The sequence below is a fragment of the Coregonus lavaretus genome, assembly GCF_964263955.1.
Source record: "Coregonus lavaretus genome assembly, chromosome: 21".
NCBI classification, from domain to species: Eukaryota; Metazoa; Chordata; class Actinopteri; order Salmoniformes; family Salmonidae; genus Coregonus; species Coregonus lavaretus.
The window spans coordinates 18368473-18388456 of NC_140008.1; the positions used below are offsets into that span (position 1 = coordinate 18368473).

Below are 19984 nucleotides of genomic sequence, written 5' to 3' on the forward strand. Positions count from 1 at the left end.
TTACACCAGTCACACCCCAACCCAACTGAATTTTCATTATGGGAATTCCATTAAGTACCATGTGATGACATGGTGCCTTCAATAACAGAAGTGTTCAGATTAGGACCACCATGCTGAGATTTTTATTCAACTCAACTAAATGATACAAATGATTTGACCAATTTACATAGCACTAAAAACAGTTCCAAAGTATGTATGACAAGCAAATGCCAAATGGGCTCCAGCTACATGGGCTATGGACAACTTGTGATTAAGATCATATTGTTCACTCTGTACACAATGTATATTATCCCATTCAATAGGCAAGTTATTGAAAGCAGATGGGGAAGACAAGATGACAGGGCGAATAATTCCACAAGTCAAAAGTTGTTGCAATATCAGAAAACATACTTGTTATAAAAAAAGTAGGTGGACCTTAGTTGGAAAACATGTGATGTGATTTTGTTCAATGGCTTAAGATTTTCATGGTGAGACTGGATTAATAAGAAATGACCAGATAAAAAAACGAAAAACAAAACACATAACCTAGAAATGGCTAATGTGTGTTGGACAAGTATGGGTGTCTTGACTGTTGGTTTTCTATAAACTCCAATATCTTTCTCAAAGCAAAGCCAACAGATGCCTTGAATCACGTGACGTACAATTACTGCAGAACATTCATCACAAGGCTCCTCTTTCCCCCCTAGATTTCCTGTTAGAAGTGCTAAAAATGGAATCTCTCAATATACATACAATATGAAAGACCAAAGTTAGAGTTCATGTGGGAGAATAATAAAGCAAAGTAGCTTTGTGGGGGATTGGGGACGGGCCAAGGTGTCCTATAAAAGGAAAAATACAACGGCGAACAACAAAGGGGTCAGCACAGCGCCATGTATCTGGGACGAGACTAGTGAGCTTTCCTTTTAGCTGTGGTAAACAATTGTGCTCCATTTTCTTCCAAATTCTTCAGCTCTCTATCGCTGGCGGTTCTGTCTCTGCAGAGAGAGCGTGGTGCGTTTCATCATCAGTGTGCGTCTGCTGCTCAGCAGGACTATCAGGACTGGGCCTACCATGGAGAAGAGACAAGACTTCAGAACTAGAGCCACATACCTTCGTGATGGTAGCATGGTACCAATTAGCAGAGCAATATATTACCATGGACACCTTAAACAAATATTAGCATAAATAAAGGAAGTACACAAAGATGTGACATAGGAGAATAGTATTTACCTGTTGGGGCTTGAAGCCATATGCTCATCATTCCCTTCCTGGACCGGTGACTTTGGGGTATCCTCTAATTCAGTACATTCCTTTTTCTGGACTTCTGATTCCCCATTCACAGGCATTACATCTGATAACAAGTAATGCAAAATCAATTGACTGGCTACAAATGATGGACCTTTCATTTCATTGTTAGCTACACACAGCAAAATAAAAGTATTTGAATTAATATCATTATTAAGAGTAATATCCTGATGAGGAAAAATAAGGGGAATGTGAGAACAGTAAATAAGTCCATCAGTTGTGATCGTAAAAGTATGGGCTGAGAGAATGACCTGCATTTTGTGTCTCCTTCCCATCCTCTTCCTGCTCCTTTCCCTCAGCTTTGGGTTTACTTGGCATTTCAGACTTGACCACAAACTGACCCTTTAACTTGTTGTAGACCTGGCTGGCCTTTTCCATAACGGCACTGCTTGCCTTGTATCGACGGATCTTCAGTAAGACAAACATCAATCAGAACACCATCAGCGAAGTTCACAGGGGCCAGAAAAACAAGAGAGATTACGAAATGTACACAGCGGCTCTATAAAGTTCACTTTCATTAAGGGGTTCAGAGAGAAAGCCACCTTTTTAAGCGTGGCGATAACATCAGAGTTCTTCTGCAGGATGTGGCTGGTGACCGGCACAGCCTCGAGCTCCGCCAGGGCCTGTAGACAGCGCTCTATGTCCTGCAGAGCAGACACAACATGATAGAATACAACAATGTGCAAGGAACCCTTAATTGGTAAACAAAAAAATTATATACCTCATGCCACTTGTCATGCTGCTTGTAAAATCCCAACTATGTGATAATAACTTTTCTGTTGACAATGAATGGAGCCCCTTATGTTTACTCACTGGGTTATCCACTTTCAGTGCAAACTTGATATCAGTGTGGAGCTTCTGCAGCTTTTCGTCTGGGGTTGGCTCTGTGTGCAGACACAAAAAGACAAGGAGTGAGGACAAGAAAAGTTGATATTATCTGGCTCTGGCACTGTATCGGACCAACCGTTTGTCACACAATATGAGACTATGCAAATGAGTTTCCCATATGCATGCTTTCCAAATGGACAAACAGTGGATTGGGAGTAACATTGAGCTCAGACCTTTTTTCTTCTCTACTTTCCTCTCCTGAGGTCTCTCTGGTTTGCGTTTGGGCTTGTCAGGCTTGGACCTGAGGGAGAGAGCTCAGTGATCTGTGTGCATTTATATTTAATGAAGATAACATCTAATGAGATCTGTGCTCTAATCTTTTGTCTGGTTCAGCCATGTGCATTTACCTCCCTCTGGGCCTCTCTTCTGACCGCTGGGCTCGCTTTTCCTTTTTGCCTTTACCATGATCCCTCTCTTTCTTTGTTCTCCCTTTCTTCTGGTTGTCTGAACGCATTGCAGATTTTTTCACCTGATTGGGGGAAATATGCAATGTTCAACAAATCTATTCTAGATGATACTACAACAAAAACAAACAAATGTCCCCTCTTTACACAGTCTTCAATGCTAAATACCTCAGGTCCAGAGTCAGAGTCAGAGGGGGCGGGGATGGGGGGCGGTGGGGGTTTCTTGGACTTCTTCAGTGGGTGATCATCTACGCCCTCATCTGAGCTGCTTTCACCACTGCTCTTTCCCTTCTCCTTGTCCTTCTTTCTCTGCTCATCTTCTTCCTTCTCCCTCTCCCGATACTTGAGGATCTCATCTGCCTGCTCCTTCTTCCGGCGTTCCTCCAGCTCTTTCCGACGCTCCTCATCTCTCTTTTTCCAGTCGCTGACGCGGTCCGGCTCACTGTCGCTACAGTACACAGTATAGGATCATTCATAATGTACTTATTTATTGATACAAGTCATTTATAATGTATTAACATAGAGCACAACCAATGTGGAACAGACTTGAGCCGTGCTGACCTGTCACTGTCAGAGGAAGACGCCGGTGCTCTGGCCTGGGCAGCTTTGGGTTTCCGTCCACCCCGAGGTTTTGGCAGAGGCTTCTCTGATTGGGACAAATGGCAGAGAACAGGGTTATGCAGTGACAAATACAGTTATCATACACTGTGTGTAATACCAGACATTATAGCCCTCACCTTTCTTGCGCGCTTGAGGGGCCTTCCGTGGAGGTGGCTGTGGCTCTGAGTCAGAGTCGGATTTGGAGCCAGACTGAAATTCTGATCCAGACAGAGCAGGCCGTGGCTTCTCATCCTCTGAATCACTGCCCCCTTTCTTCTTGTCCAACTGAGACCCAGAGTCAGAGTCAGACAACGCCTTCTACAGCAGCCCACAGAGAGAGAGAGAGAGAGAGAGAGAGAGAGAGAGAGAGAGAGAGAGAGAGAGAAAACCACAATGAGAGAGAGCCAGCAGTCACTGTGAAACCACAAACAGTGCTTTATCTACTCAGCTCCCAGGGCTGGTTGACACCTGAAGGGCATCCTTTCCTCACCTTCTTCCCTTTGCCACCTCCAGCCTTCTTCCCACTGCCACGGCCTGCTGCCGCCTTCTTCTCTGGGGTGAAGTCCTACAGGGGCAAACAAACAAGACATCAATTAATGTTCTCATGCTAGTGTACAACATGTGTGCACGTGTCAACTGACCTGGTCACTGTTCTTTCCAGAGTCCGAGTCAGAAGGGGAAGGGTCTGGCTCAGAGGGTGAGCCACTCTCCTCTCCAGCCCTGTCACTGGACGAACCCCGGGCCTTCTTCACAGGGGGGCGCTGAATGAGAGATAGAACAGAGAGATTTAATATTATAACAGAGGCACATCTAAGCAACAATAGTTTTGTTCGGTGGGCATTAAAATCCTGAAACACTAAAATTATAATTTCGCAATCACCTTGGCAGCAGGGGCCTTCCGCTTGACCCCTCCTCCACCACCACTGCCGCCACCTCCTCCTCCTCGATCCTCACTTCCTGAGTCAGAATCTACCTCACTTCCTGAATCTGCCTTACTGGGCACCACTGCTTCCTTGTCATCCTCTGCATCACTTCCTGCTGCATCGTCATTAGCTTCACTGCCAGACGAGCTGGCAGGCTAGGGTGTGAATGGAGAGATAAATCAAATCAATGTTTGTCACATGCACAGGATACAGCAGGTGTAAACAGGATGGTGAAAGGCTTAATTGCAAGCCCTCCTCATCAATGCAGAAATACTAAGTCATATAAAAGAAATGTGGTTCGGCAGGTAGCTTAGTGGGTAAGAGCGTTGTGCCAGTAACAGAAAGGTCGCTGGTTCTAATCCCCGAGCCGACTAGGTGAAAAATCTGTTGATGTGCCCTTAAGCAAGGCACTAACCCTAATTGCTCCTGTAAGTCGCTCTGGATAAGAGCGTCTGCTAAATGACTAAAATGTAAATGTAAATAAACCATTATCAATAAGATTGAAAGAAATACACTTGAATATACACAAGGTCGGTACCAGTACCGATATCAATGTCAGGGGTTACTGGTGACAGTTGAGGTAAATCTATATAATGAGGTAAAGAATAAAAATGGTATACATGTAAACGGGTTAAAGTGACTGAGCAGAAGGATATAATATAAAAGAATAGTAGCAGCGAGTATGGTGACTATGTGTGGTTGTGTGTAGTGTGCGAGTGCGAGTGCCAGTCAGGGATGCAAACTGGTGAGGGCCCAAAAAGGTCACAAATAGTGTTTGCACGGAAACGCACAAAAAAATCCATGTGAAGTGCAAGAACATTTGCTTATTTTCAGAGAATAACAATTACATAATAAACATTTGAAAATAGTGTCCTGGGGTAGAGTTGGGCTCTTTGGTCTGGGTTTAAGGTTTATCACGACATGTAATGATAATCTCAGTCTCCCCAATCTGGAATACATCAGTCTTCAATGCACCCGACCTGAATCTGACAAGTTGTTCTATAGAGGTGCATAAAGAAAAGTAAAACACAAATCCTGTCTCATCTCTAATACATTGCAAGGTGCTTTCAGTGTTAACAGTGTTAAAATACAATAACTCATGTACATAAACACTATTACACAGGGCTCTACGCTGACATTGTTTACAAGGAGTACATGAGCACAATGAAAGTATTTGAGGAAGAGTATTTTAATGATAAGAAATGACTAAAAGGTCATGAATAAAAAGGTTTTTGGAATGTTCTATGCTCAATCAGGCATAATGTACACTCAAATATGAGTCACTTAGGTGAGACAAAAAATTTCAGCTGCCCCTTTAAGGGTGGGAGGTTGTCGTGGTAACAGCAGAGAATCTCAGACATCTCGCAGTTGCATCAAATACAAACTAACATTGAAAAATAACCTAGCCTGTGAACAAAATGCTGTAAATAGGCAAGAAACAAGGTCAGTCACACTTTAGTAGACTTTCTGCTAAATCCGATCAACTTTATGCCTGTACGCTTCTAAAATGTTTATCTTTCAGCACTTCACTCAGTGAGCACAGCCCCCAGTTTGTGGCGTGGAGAGATGACAGTATGCCCACTCTAAAATGACATATCTGACATCACGCTCTGAACTCTTATTATTTTCGCAGGACACATAGGGATCCTGTGCTCAGTCAATGATTTGGATATGAGAAACAACCTTTAGATCTACATGATTCACGTGGATGGCCAATTTTGAGATCAAAACGGCGAATATCGCCGAAAAGCGATGAATTTGCTACCCTGGTCAGTGTATGTGTGGATAGAGTCTTAGGAGTGTGTATAGAGTCAGTGCAGGTATAGTCAGTGCAGATAGTCCATGGGTGATTAGTTGTTCATCAGTCTTATTGCTTGGAGGTAGAAGCTGTCTCAGAGCCTGTTGGTCTGAGCCCTAATGCTCTGTTACCGCTTAATGCCCCAACATAAGTGATTTTTGATACACACGTGATATCGAGTGCTGACCGAGAAGATAATACCACCAACACAGAGCCGCATAGTACTGTAACTTGGGCAATCTATCACATCTTAAACTGAGGGCTGAGTTGTTGCACTCAGTTGTTGCTGGTCAGTATTAGAGAAACGGTATTGAGTTGGACTTCTGATGATAAGATGTACTTACTGCAGGAGCACTGTAGGAGGCGTGAGGGTTGTTCTGGATTTCCCACAAGCCCTCGTTGAAGCCCTTTCTTTTATTTGGTTTCCCAAAGCGCTCGCTGTGCTTCTCATAGGCAAAAAGGTCCTTTGGCGCAAGGAATGCTCTGAGGAAGAGAGAGCATGATTTGATAACACATTGCTATATATTGTGACCATATTTACGAGACTTAAATTCTAAAAGCCACTAAATTAAAAAGCCGATACTTGGCACAGACAAACTCCCTGCTTACCGGGTAGATGACACTGAGTTTCTGCATGATGTAAAAGGCATGAACTGGCAACGAACTACAGCACTGACAGAGTTATTTTGCCACCTAGTGGTGGTTTAAGAATAGTGTATCTGCCATCTTGCAAAACTACTGCTGTACGACCAAAACAAAATACTAAACTTTTCACACACACAAATAGACCTAGATAACTTAAGACATAAACCAGTAATGAAAAACGAATGAATGGGTTTCAAAAGTTTAAAATAAGTTAAAGAAAATATAGTGCATCAACAAACATGGAGGATACATCTCCACAGAAATATGAGTGGCGATACTTCAAATAAAAACATAAACAACACATAAGGTACAGTTGAAGTCAGAAGTTTACATACACTTAGGTTGGAGTCATTAAAACTCGTTTTTCAACCACTCCACAAATGTATTGCTAACAAACTATAGTTTTGGCAAGTCGGTTAGGACATCTACTTTGTGCATGACACAAGTAATTTTTCCAACAATTGTTTACAGACAGATTATTTCACTTTTAATTCACTGTATCACAATTCCAGTGGGTCAGAAGTTTACATACACTAAGTTGACTGTGCCTTTAAACAGCTTGGAAAATTCCAGAAAATGATGTCATGGCTTTAGAAGTTTCTGATAGGCTAATTGACATCATTTGAGTCAATTGGAGGTGTACCTGTGGATGTATTTCAAGGCCTACCTTCAAACTCAGTGCCTCTTTGCTTGACATCATGGGAAAATCAAAAGAAATCAGCCAAGACCTCAGAAACAAAATGGTAGACCTTCACAAGTCTGGTTCATCCTTGGGAGCAATTTCCAAACGCCTGAAGGTACCACGTTCATCTGTACAAACAATAGTACGCAAGTATAAACACCATGGGACCACGCAGCTGTCATACCGCTCAGGAAGGAGACGCGTTCTGTCTCCTAGAGATTAACGTACTTTGGTGCGAAAAGTGCAAATCAATCCCAGAACAACAGCAAAGGGCCTTGTGAAGATGGCTTGCAAGCCGAAGAACACCATCCCAACCGTGAAGCACGGGGTGGCAGCATCATGCTGTGGGGGTGCTTTGCTGCAGGAGGGACTGGTGCACTTCACAAAATAGATGGCATCATGAGGAAGGAAAATTATGTGGATATATTGAAGCAACATCTCAAGACATCAGTCAGGAAGTTAAAGCTTGGTCGCAAATGGGTCTTCCAAATGGACAATGATCCCAAACATACTTCCAAAGTTGTGGCAAAATGGCTTAAGGACAACAAAGTCAAGGTATTGGAGTGGCCATCACAAAGGCCTGACCTCATTCCTATAGAACATTTGTGGGCAGAACTGAAAAAGCGTGTGCGAGCAAGGAGGCCTCCAAACCTGACTCAATTACACCAGCTCTGTCAGGAGGAATGGGCCAAAATTCACCCAACTTATTGTGAGAAGCTTTTGGAAGGTTACCCAAAACGTTCGACCCAAGTTAAACAATTTAAAGGCAATGCTACCAAATACTAATTGAGTGTATGTAAACTTCTGACCCACTGGGAATGTGATTTAAGAAATAAAAGCTGAAATAAATAATTATCTACTATTATTCTGACATTTCACATTCTTAAAATAAAGTGGTGACCCTAACTGACCTAAGACAGGGAATTTTTACTAGGATTAAATGTCAGGAATTGTGAAAAACTGAGTTTACATACACCTTGTAAACTGAGTTTACATACACCTTTGGCTAAGGTGTATGTAAACTTCCGACCTCCACTGTAGCTGGGGACAACAAAAACAGAACCAGCTACAAAATAAATGCAAATCAACAAAATTAATTTTTGCCTCAGTCTCAATATAAAAAACAGACTGATCTAATAAAGGATGACGGTGAACATAGTATACCACAGTTTCAAGTCCATCCAGAGATTCCCCTCCTGCTATTCTATATCAAAGAGACACAGCACTTACGTTTCATGGGTCCCAAAGAAGAAGATAGGGATTTTATTGGGTGGGGGTTTCACTGCCCCATCTGCCACATCCTCAATCTAGAAGAATGAGAACCACACAACAAAAACACATGAGAGATCCAAATGCGGTACAGGAGAGAATATATTCACTGCTCTTTGTAGTCTGATCCTTAAGTCAAGTTGGGCAAATAAGGAAAGGAAGGTTGTAAATAAGTAGACAATAATATTGTGGCCTTGTCTGGACCCTTCACTCCAGACAGACACCTTGATTGAATCTGAAGAATTTTCAAATCACAGTCGAAAATCCTGGGAAGAAGTGTACACATCACATCAAAGTCATTTCCAGAAAACTAAATAGTTGTGTTTACTGTACCAAAAACACCTGATTAGTTAACTATAGCTAGGATCTTATTTTACAGGGCAGCAAGTCTGCAAATCAAACATATTTCTCCTTCAATCAACGCACACCAAAAAGTACAGTACAGCTAGCTACTTAGCACTGCCTGGTTGGACAAAATACATGTACACAACACAATCGCCATTCACCAAGTAGGCTGGTTAAACTTTTGCATAAAAGATCCAGCAACTAACATCTTGTAAACAGATTGGTAGGACAATAAAGCAGCTATATATTTCCAAGCACGAGGCAAGGCTAGCTGGCTATAATATTAGCTATGTCAGTCATTGCCAAGGATGCACAGCGAAACTCCAGCGTCCCCTCCGCCCACCCCATTCTCTCTCTGGCTGCTGCTAGTTTACCCTGGCTGGCCAGTGGGGGTACCCCTTCATTTTGGCGAAGACCAAGTCTCCGGGTTGGAAATTGTGCGGCATTGTTCTGCTCCTCTGTGCAGCTTTTTCTTTCTTCTTTAGCTAACACTGGAGGTCTTTGTGTGTCGCTTCTTGGCCGTTTTCAGGCCGACACAAAACCTGCAAAACGATAAAGTTAGCTAGATAGCAAGCTAGCTTCTTAATAGCGCGAGATGAGGCGGTTAGCTTCACAAGAATTGCTTCCGCTTACCGTGATCATCAGAGCGGAAATCCCGCCTACTGGCCAATGTAATTGGTTTAATTTCTTGTCAATCCATTCTTCAAACCAATCATATTCTACTATATGTACACTATAAATTCGATATAGTTATTCCTAATTTAACTGGCCACTAATGAGAAAATTCATTGAAACATCAAAACAAAAGGTTTGGAACAGAAAGCAAACCTTTTTTACTGTGTCTTTACAAACAGATTGAGAAAAAAATAAAAAAATAAACACAATCGTCTACAGTCATACAGTAAATATAGGGGACAATCGTCCACGGTCATACGGTAAAGATATGCCACCCCTAAACGCACAGAGCTGGATGATATGGCCAAAATCTATATTGTGATAAATTAACTGAATTAATGCGATAACGATAAGATTATAACAATGTGCACCACCGTTTTTAGTTATTTACTCTTCAAACTACTAGTTTGATTGTTGTAGCCATCAATTTTACCATTAACAATATTACAATAACCCATATTAGCAAATCCATTTAATTTCAAACTTCACATTTCTCTAGTATAGGCTAGTTATCGTAATGAACGATATAAGAAAAATGCTCACGATAAGTGGTCGGCCTCCATAATTTTCAGTTTATCGTTCCAGCTCTAACACACACGATTAATTGAATTTAAATTACATTTAGCAAACGTTACACTAGTATTGGAGACCATTTAATAATGTCTACCTCCATTTCATGTAGGTTTAAAATAAGCATCTAAACGTTTACAAAATACGTTTTACTTTGTGCTAAGCCAACTCTTAATACTAGTTTATTTATTTTAGGATACATCTACTTATTTTTTTGTCAATTATTAATTTAATTGGAAACACAGCAGCATGATTGTACATCCTCCAGACCACCAGAGGCTGATGTAGACAATTTACCATTATTAAATGACACACCCGTTTCCGGTCTACTTCCTCCCCTTGCATTTTGGTGTAAACAATTTACTAAGCTTTCTCAATCAGCGCACCTATTCACAGGTTATTGTACTGTGACAAACAGTAAACAATGAAGAAATTGTTCGAGGATATAAAGAAAGATTTAAAATTCAAGTCAGCTGGGCCAGGAAAGAAACTCACAGAAGACGGAAGGTAAACAAACTTTTTTTTAGTGAGCTAGCTGCTATGCTGTTGTCAGTTCTTAGTTGTTGAAAAGCTGGTAATATAATTGACACTGTTAGTTATATGGTATGTCTAATCCGTAGAGTTGCCTTCACCGGGCCATAGCCTCGCCCGTGACTTGGATGGGCTCCGTTATGTTTGCTTTTCTAATATTCAGGACAGGGTGAACCTAACTCTCAAACTCTAGTCGCTATTCTGCCTTCTACCTAGTTTTCAGCATTAGCTTCGCCCACGACTGGTGAACTACAGTCCCGACACTGTGTTTCAACGTTTAGGTCAATAATCATCGCTTTCGAAACATATGGCCCTTATCTTTCATCAGCGAGAAAGAATCTTAATAAAATAAAAACTTACTGTAGGAGTTTTACAGAAATCAATACAGCTATGGGTGCCTCCATCCAACGAAACTACACCGAGTTACGCTTACACACAGGTGTCGGAGCACGCTAGATAGCTAATTAGCTATGGGTGCCTCTTGTCTTCTGTCGGTTTTCCGTTAACATGCGCTGTAACATGGAGATATGGCTGTGTGGGAACATTAACCCTATCAAATGTGTATCAATTAAACCCAGATATTCCCAAAGTCAGTGCACGTTTTGGTTTTTGCCCTAACACTACACAGCTGATTCAAATTATCAAAGCTTCATGATTAGTTGATTATTTGAATCAGTTCTGTAGTGTTAGGGCAAAAACCAAAACGTGCACCCCTTGGGGTCCCGATGAACGAGTTGGGGAAACCCTGATTTAACCTTTTTTTATTTCTCGTTGATATGAAATATAAGGTCTCTTATGTAACCAAAACCTTACCGCAAGCAACGCGTGTTAATGTTCAGAATGAGCGTCGGGGCTCTTAACAAAACACCCCAATACAGAATACATCTTCTTCCAATTACTCTTATGTCTAATGTAATGGAACTGAGAGTCATGATCAAGGGCTAGGGTGCATCATCATAGCCTGTTGTATTAAATACAAACCCCTCGTGATTGTAGATAGCTATATAACTTTATACATCACATCTTGCAGTCAAATGTTGAATGTGTCCCCTGCAGCTCCAAGCCCAACGTGGTGCAGAGCAGTGGCCCTGCCAAGCCCTGTCATGCTGCTCCAACTGAAGGAGCTCAGAAGGCAGGGGCTGCAGCCTTGGCCAGGATCGAGGGGCAGCCACGCCCACGGGTACAAACCTCACAGGATGTCATCCGACTCCAGGGTGAACTAGATTCCTATGCATCCAAGAACTGCTGCTTAAAAAACTGATGATGTTGTCAAGACTGTGCAGGTGTTTCATAGCAGTAGTCAGAAATAAATAATTGGGTTGTGGGTAATGGTCTTTAATTATTTTTCACAGTGAAAAGAGAGCTTGAGGAAGAAGCTGTAGCAGCGGCTGAGAAGGAAAACACAACAGCTGTTGAGGCAAGGAATACATTAAATCAATGAGCTTTCCCTTACTGTTGCACACATAAATTATTTGCGCTACTACTGCCATTGAGTTGTCTGTCATTTATCGCTAGTATGTGTCATCTTTTACAGGGCTCCAATGTTAAGGATCTGGCATTTCTCTCAGTAACAGGTGTGTATTTCACCTGCCCGCTTACTGGAGCCACCTTAACTAAGAGCGAGAGAGATGTGCACATTAAAGAGGCCATTTTCATGGTAGGTCCGGAAGTGATTATCCTTTTTAAAGTCGTATGATATCATGATTGCATGATTATCATGATCTGATTTTGACTGACATGAAGTATTGATGTAAAAAGTCTTAGCACCAATTTGCCACAAGCCATCCTTTTTGATTAGTATGGTCCTGACTACACATGATAAACCTTGTCTTGTCCAACAGCGGTTTGAAGAGGACGTAGTGGAGGCTTCCGTTATGATGGTTCATACCTTCAACAAGGACAGGGAGAAAGTCAAGGCTGCAGTGGACATCATAAGCAAGTGAGAAACATGGAGGGGGATGGAACTGTCCTATAATGTGTGATATACTCAGTGGCCAGTTTATTAGGACACCCATCTAGTACTGGGTCGGACCCCCCTTTGCTTCCAGAACAGCCTGAATTTTTCGGGGCATGGAAACGTTGCTCAATTGGTAGTAAGGGACCTAACGTGTGCCAGGAAAACATTCCCCACACCATTACACCATCACAAGCCTATACCGTTGATATCAGGCAGGATGGGGCCACGGACTCATGCTACTTATGCCAAATCCTGACTCTACAATCAGCATGACGCAACAGGAACCGGGATCCGTCGGACCAGGCAACGTTTTTACACTCCTCAATTGTCCAGTGTTGGTGATCGCGTACCCACTGGAGCCACTTCTTCTTGTTTTTAGCTGATATGAGTAGAACCCGGTGTGGTTGTCTGCTGCAATAGCCCATCCGTGACAACGACCGACAAGTTGTGCATTCCTAGATGCCGTTCTGCCCACCACTGTTGTACTGCACCTTTATTTGCCTGTTTGTGGCCCGCCTGTTAGCTTGCACGATTCTTTCCATGCTCCTTTGACCTCTCATCAACGAGCTGTTTCCGCCCACAGGATTGCTGCTGAGTGGATGTTTATTTTTTTTCGCACCATTCTCTGTAAACCCTAGACACTGTCGTCCGTGAAAAGCCCAGGAGGCCGGATGTTTTTGAGATACTGGAACCGGCGCGCCTGGCAACGACATTCATACCACGCTCAAAGTCACTTTATATAGCAAGCCACGGCCACGTGACTTACTGTCTGTAGGAGCGAACCATTTTCGTGAACGGTGTGGTGTACTGAATAAACTGGCCACTGAGTGTACATTGTCATGTTGACAAGAATTCACGCAATGAGTGTCCTGACACCCCATAATTTACCCCATCAGGTACATTGAAAACATATGTAAGAACCCCACAGAGGAGAAGTACAGGAAGATCAAACTCAGCAACAAGGTGTTCCAGGTAAATTTGAGCAGTGGTGTAAAAATACTTTAAAGTCAACTTAAGTTTTTTTGGGGGGGTATCTGTACTTTACTATTTATATTTGTTTGCAACTTTTACTTTACTACATTCCTAAAGAAAATATTGTACTTTTTACTCCATACATTTTCCCTGACAACCAAAAGTACCTGTTACATTTTGAATGCTTAGCAGGACAGGAAAATTGTCAAATTCACGCACTTATCAAGAGAACACGTGGTCATCCCTACTGCCTCTGGTCTGGCGGACTCACTAAACACAAATGTATCTTTTGTAAATAATGTCCAAGTGTTGGATTGTGTTCCTGGCTATCCGTACATTTTAAAAACAAGAAAATGGTGCTGTCTGCTTTGCTTAAAATAAGGAATTTTAAATGATTTATACTTTTACTTTTGATACTTAAGTATTATTTAGCAATTACATTTACTTTTGATACTTAAGTATATTTAAAACCAAATACTTATAGACTTTTACTCAAGTAATATTTTACTGACTCACTTTTACTTGAGTAAGTTTCTATTAAGGTACATTATCTATACTTTTACTCAAGTATGAGAATTGGGTACTTTTTCCACCACTGTATTTGAGACATGTGGAGGGTAATGCGAGGCTCAATGTTTTCTGTGGCTTTGGTCCATTCACTGGTCTCTCTCTCCCTGTCTGATCTCTCTCTCCTTAGGAAAAGGTAAAGACTGTGGAGGGTAGTCGGGAGTTCTTGGAAGCTATGGGCTTTCAGAGCATCATGCTGGATGTGGAAGGACAAGGTAAACCCATCCAAATGCACAATCTGTGCTTCCTATTGTCCGTGTGGCCTAGTATGCTTCTGCAGAGGCATACTGTACTATCGGGGGTAGGTAGGGGTAAGTGGTTGGATTACATTTGGGGAAATTATTTGCTGATTATCTTCCTTTCCCAGAGGAGAGTGAGGAGTTCCTGGTGCTGATGGCGCATGACCCAGAATCCCTGGAGGTGATGAAGGAGAGTAGAGACCGGCTGCAGAGAGGAGAGCCAGTCAGAGCCCAGCTGGACCGCCAGCCCCAGGCCTTCAGACCCTCCCCCAACGCCATGCGCTTCGAACTACCCCCAGAGTTCTACAACCTCACTGCAGAAGAGCTCAAGAGGGAGCAGCAGCAAAAGTATGGACTCACTGATGGCACTGATACTTTAAAGCTGCAATATGTAACTTTTTGGGCAACCCGGCCAAATTCACATAGAAATGTGTGTTATAGATCTGTCATTCCCATTGAAAGCAAGTCTAAGAAGCGGTAGACCTGTTATATGTGCGCTATTTCTTTGCTGTGGTCGGGGTCATGAAAGCTGTAGGGAGGCACGGTGATTTGAGCTATCCGATTGGCCAGCGCAGTAGGCCAACTCGATTTAGCCACAGATCTCCCGGTCCGCCGGGTAGGCAAGTTAGTATTTTCAGACAAATGGAATGGTTGAAAATGGGAACACTGCCTACCCGGTGCGCAGGGCTTCCGAATCAAGTGTACCTACCACCAACAGCACAACATGAAGAAAAAAAGAAGCGCAAGCCTTTATTGTTGGCTTTTCTACAGAAATGTTTGGGGATCGACTAGGAATGCCTTGAAGATCGTCGACTCGATCACGATCGACCAGTTGGTGACCACTGCTCTACACTACTTGTTTAGTCAGAAAACTGAAATTAGGCGAACTATAAGAATTTTAGCAACCAGGAAATGGTGAAGTGATTTCTGCATAGTGCATCTTTTAAGAGATTGCTTTATTATTGTATAAAATGATTACCGTGTTAGTAGGGTTCACTTCATTAGTGCACATGACGTGTATTATTGTTAGGGGGGTTGTTCCAGTTATGACTTTTGTGTTTATTAGGTAAAGTCTTGGTGGTTGTGTGTGGTATTCAGGAACGAGGTGGTGGATAAGAACGCCATGCTGCGTACCAAGGCCATGCGGGAGAGAGAGGAGCAGAGGGAGAGGAGGAAATACAATTACACCCTGCTGAGAGTACGACTGCCTGATGGAAACATACTGCAGGGTCTGTATCTGCCAACAAACACCTACTTTAATGTGATAAGCAGAAGTATAAACAATATATGAGCAAAGAAGCTTGTTGACACGGATATTAATGTGTATGTAAACTCAGCAAAAAAAGACACGTCCCTTTTTCAGGACCCTGTCTTTCAAAGATAACTCGTAAAAATCCAAAAAACTTCACATATCTTCATTGTAAAGGGTTTGAACACTGTTTCCCATGCTTGTTCAATGAACCATAAACAATTAATGAACATGCACCTGTGGAACGGTCGTTAAGACACTAACAGCTTACAGACGGTAGGCAATTAAGGTCACAGTTATGAAAACTTAGGACACTAAAGAGGCCTTTCTACTGACTCTGAAAACACCAAAAGAAAGATGCCCAGGATCCCTGCTCATCTGCGTGAACGTGCCTTAGGTATGCTGCAAGGAGGCATGAAGACTGCAGATGTGGCCAGGGCAATAAATTGCAATGTCTGTACTGTGAGACGCCTAAGACAGCGCTACAGGGAGACAGGACGGACAGCTGATTGTCCTCGTAGTGGCAGACCACGTGTAACAACACCTGCACAGGATCGGTACATCCGAACATCACACCTGCGGGACAGGTACAAGATGACAACAACAACTGCCCAAGTTACACCAGGAACGCACAATCCCTCGATCAGTGCTGAGAGAGGCTGGACTGAGGGCTTGTAGGCCTGTTGTAAGGCAGGTCCTCACCAGACATCACCGGCAACAACGTCGCCTATGGGCACAAACCCACCGTCGTTGGACCAGACAGGACTGGCAAAAAGTGCTCTTCACTGACGAGTCGCGGTTTTGTCTCACCAGGGGTAATGGTCGGATTCGCGTTTATCGTAGACGGAATGAGCATTACACCAAGGCCTGTACTCTGGAGCGGGATCGATTTGGAGGTGGAGGGTCCGTCATGGTCTGGGGCGGTGTGTCACAGCATCATCGGACTGAGCTTGTTGTCATTGCAGGCAATCTCAACGCTGTGCGTTACAGGGAAGACATCCTCCTCCCTCAAATCAAATCAAATTTTATTGGCCACATGCGCCGAATACAACAGGTGCAGACATTACAGTGAAATGCTTACTTACAGCCCTTAACCAACAGTGCATTTATTTTTAACAAAAAAGTAAAAATAAAACAACAACAAAAAAGTGTTGAGAAAAAAAGAGCAGAAGTAAAATAGAATAACAGTAGGGAGGCTATATATACAGGGGGGTACCGGTGCAGAGTCAATGTGCGGGGGCACCGGCTAGTTGAGGTAGTTGAAGTAATATGTACATGTGGGCAGAGTTAAAGTGACTATGCATAAATAATTAACAGAGTAGCAGCAGCGTAAAAGGATGGGGTGGGAGGGCAGTTCAAATAGTCCGGGTAGCCATGATTAGCTGTTCAGGAGTCTTATGGCTTGGGGGTAGAAGCTGTTGAGAAGTCTTTTGGACCTAGACTTGGCACTCCGGTACCGCTTGCCGTGCGGTAGCAGAGAGAACAGTCTATGACTAGGGTGGCTGGAGTCTTTGACAATTTTGAGGGCTTTCCTCTCTCATGTGGTACCCTTCCTGCAGGATCATCCTGACATGACCCTCCAGCATGACAATGCCACCAGCCATACTGCTCGTTCTGTGCGTGATTTCCTGCAAGACAGGAATGTCAGTGTTCTGCCATGGCCAGCGAAGAGCCCGGATCTCAATCCCATTGAGCACGTCTGGGACCTGTTGGATCGGAGGGTGAGGGCTAGGGTCATTCCCCCCAGAAATGTCTGGGAACTTGCAGGTGCCTTGGTGGAAGAGTGGGGCAACATCTCACAGCAAATCTGGTGCAGTCCACAAGGAGGTGATGCACTGCAGTACTTAATGCAGCTGGTGGCCACACCAGATACTGACTGTTACTTTTGATTTTGACCCCCCCTTTGTTTAGGGACACATTATTCAATTTCTGTTTGTCACATGTCTGTGGAACTTGTTCAGTTTATGTCTCAGTTGTTGAATCTGGTTATGTTCATACAAATATTTACACATGTTAAGTTTGCTTTAAATAAACGCAGTTGACAGTGAGAGGACGTTTTCTTTTTTTGCTGAGTTTATATTTGGCAGTAGCCACTCAATTTGATTGCGGCGTTGAAGTCTGTCTCTTAACATACATATCTTCCATCTTCTTATAGTTGTAGCCTCTTGTTACCTTTACTCCCCTTGTATTGGCTGGCTAATGGCTCTCTTATCACACATGATGCCCTTCAGGCACCTTCCTGGCCTGGGACAAGGTGTCTGTGCTCTTCCAGTTTGTGCGGGACTCCCTGGTGGATGGCTGGCAGCCCTTTGAGCTGGTGGCGCCTGGAGGACACAAACTCCAGGAGGACCAAGAGGTGGCCCTGAATGAATGTAGCCTGGTAAGCAGAGACACACATAGTATTGTCGTAAATGTCTGGCAAAATAAATAATCCCAACCATTTACTTTTGTTGTAGAAAGGGAAGGTTCTGACTAATGTCTCTCTCTTGGAGGTCCCTGCGGTTCTGCTGACGTTTTCCTGGGACGCCGCAGTGCAAGCGGACATTGTGGCTGCCGGTGGAAAGAGCCCTGCACTCCTCAAGCCAGAGCTATTGGAGAATATTCAGACCCTTAGCTGAGCAGAAGCTCTGTTTGTCGCTGTGTCTCCTACCCCTCCCAGGTTGGAGATGACACCTTCATCCCCAAACCACATTTAAGGCTGTAGAAATAACTACTAATCCATTAAAGGACGAGAGACAGGGAGAAGAGACAAATGCCATGCAGTGTTTTTTATATTGTAACCTGAATGTATGATGACTATGTGAAACAGCTCCCTTACACCTATGGTTAGGCATTGTCACCTCAGCATGGTATGAGACCCCATTCTGCACTGCTCCAACATAAATCCTGCTTTTACAACAAATATTCACAAAGATATACAGTCCTAGCTTTACGTGTGAGTGAGTGGTGGAGACCACACTGGTTGTCTACTGGGTAGGATTCAGTAGCTGTTTTTATGTGAGCCTGACCAGCTGTGGACTACACTATATATTTATTAGTTAAGCGATTTTATTCAAGACGGTGCCTGTAATATTATATTTTAGAGATCACTAGCACTTTTAAAGGTTGCAGCAGCAAACGTGAAATTATATACCTTAAAAGTGAAGGTTACTGGACAGAGCTCCTGATGTTAGAAGCTCCCTTTGTTATTGAATAGGAGGGCAAAAAAGGGTTTTGTCAAAGCAGTCATTACTGGACTAATTTCATATTTTGATTAGATTCCTCTAAATTATCAATAATTTATTTGATGTCAGCAGTATAGAAATGTGTTAGATAGTCGCGGTTTGTTTTTGTTTGGTTTGTACTGTATGTAACCAACACCAAAGACCAACAATGAGCTGAGGTTTATCCCCAAGTCTTGATCCAGTGGTGGTTGGGATGACAACAACCTACCTCTCCTCACAGCATCTGTGTAACCTGTGCACTGCACGCAGTCAGCCATAACTTCTCCAATGTTTAGGTTCAGACATGAACAGCAGCAATTAGCAAAGCGGTTGGCTTGTTTGTGTATGTACCAAGATGTAAATGTTTTGTTTTCCAAACCTTGTTTAGGAATGACTTGAAAATGAAGGTAATGCTCTGTCTAGGTATCAAAGCTGAGTCATGTGTTTTGCTTTTTAACCTGCCTGAAATAAAGATGGTTGCATTAAGATTTTGCTTCACCCCCCCCCAAAAAACTTTCCTCAGTGTATATGCACATAAAAGAATGTTAACGTTTAAATAATGCTTTTATTTAAAGACACATTGTGAGACCTTTAATCATCCCTGAAAACTAACAGTTGGGACAGAAAAGCATTCTGAATGTCTCTGCCACTGAAAAAAGAAAGGCAAACGGCAACGTTTTTAATAATGGACAGCCATTCACTATTCCACCTCTAAACCATTATTAAGAAGAACACAACATTGAGGTTTAGAATAGTACAATAAGCACTGTTTAGCAGCCTGAGAAACAGCAGCACCTGCCATATTGAAACCCATTAACAAAACATACATTTCTCAATAGAAAGGATGAGTGGTGGCATGTTGATAAAGGTATCCAGATAAACGGGGGGAACAAGGAGGAAGGCATAAAAGTGCAGTACAATTAAATCATAATTTTTTAATTAATTCAACCAGTTCAAGTATTATTATGTTCTTTAACAACAAATGTGTATATATATATATATATAAAAAAGGAGGACACTGGGCCTATGGTCTAGCAGACGGCAACTACTAGAGTGGGCACTGGTCCACCCAATCTACCATAGTAGCAGAGCCTTGACTGTCTGAGCCACCTTCCACTCCTCACCAAGCAAAGCCACCCATTTAAACATGTCTGACACTCCAACTGAACCAAGTAATAAATGG

At 42.8% G+C, this 19984-nt stretch overlaps 2 protein-coding genes across 2 annotated transcripts; one reads left to right on the forward strand and one right to left on the reverse strand.

Moving 5' to 3' along the window:
• Nucleotides 1-106: 106 nt before the first annotated feature.
• LOC311148994 (hepatoma-derived growth factor-related protein 2-like) lies at nt 107-9465 on the reverse strand. The gene is made up of 16 exons (XM_084186052.1): nt 9213-9465; nt 8455-8531; nt 6242-6380; nt 4057-4254; nt 3818-3937; nt 3667-3741; nt 3314-3494; nt 3138-3222; nt 2745-3024; nt 2520-2641; nt 2346-2413; nt 2098-2168; nt 1827-1928; nt 1536-1692; nt 1210-1330; nt 107-1045 (listed from the first exon to the last, which is right to left on the reverse strand). The coding sequence occupies exons 1-16, from the start codon at nt 9282-9284 to the stop codon at nt 946-948; spliced, it is 1968 nt and encodes a 655-aa protein (XP_084042178.1). The 5' UTR covers nt 9285-9465; the 3' UTR covers nt 107-945.
• Nucleotides 9466-10378: 913 nt separating this feature from the next.
• Nucleotides 10379-19289, forward strand: LOC311148996 (UBX domain-containing protein 6-like). The gene is made up of 11 exons (XM_084186053.1): nt 10379-10590; nt 11671-11828; nt 11967-12031; nt 12149-12271; nt 12456-12553; nt 13468-13543; nt 14241-14325; nt 14478-14697; nt 15448-15578; nt 17830-17978; nt 18091-19289. The coding sequence occupies exons 1-11, from the start codon at nt 10508-10510 to the stop codon at nt 18214-18216; spliced, it is 1314 nt and encodes a 437-aa protein (XP_084042179.1). The 5' UTR covers nt 10379-10507; the 3' UTR covers nt 18217-19289.
• The last annotated feature ends 695 nt before the right edge of the window (nt 19290-19984 follow it).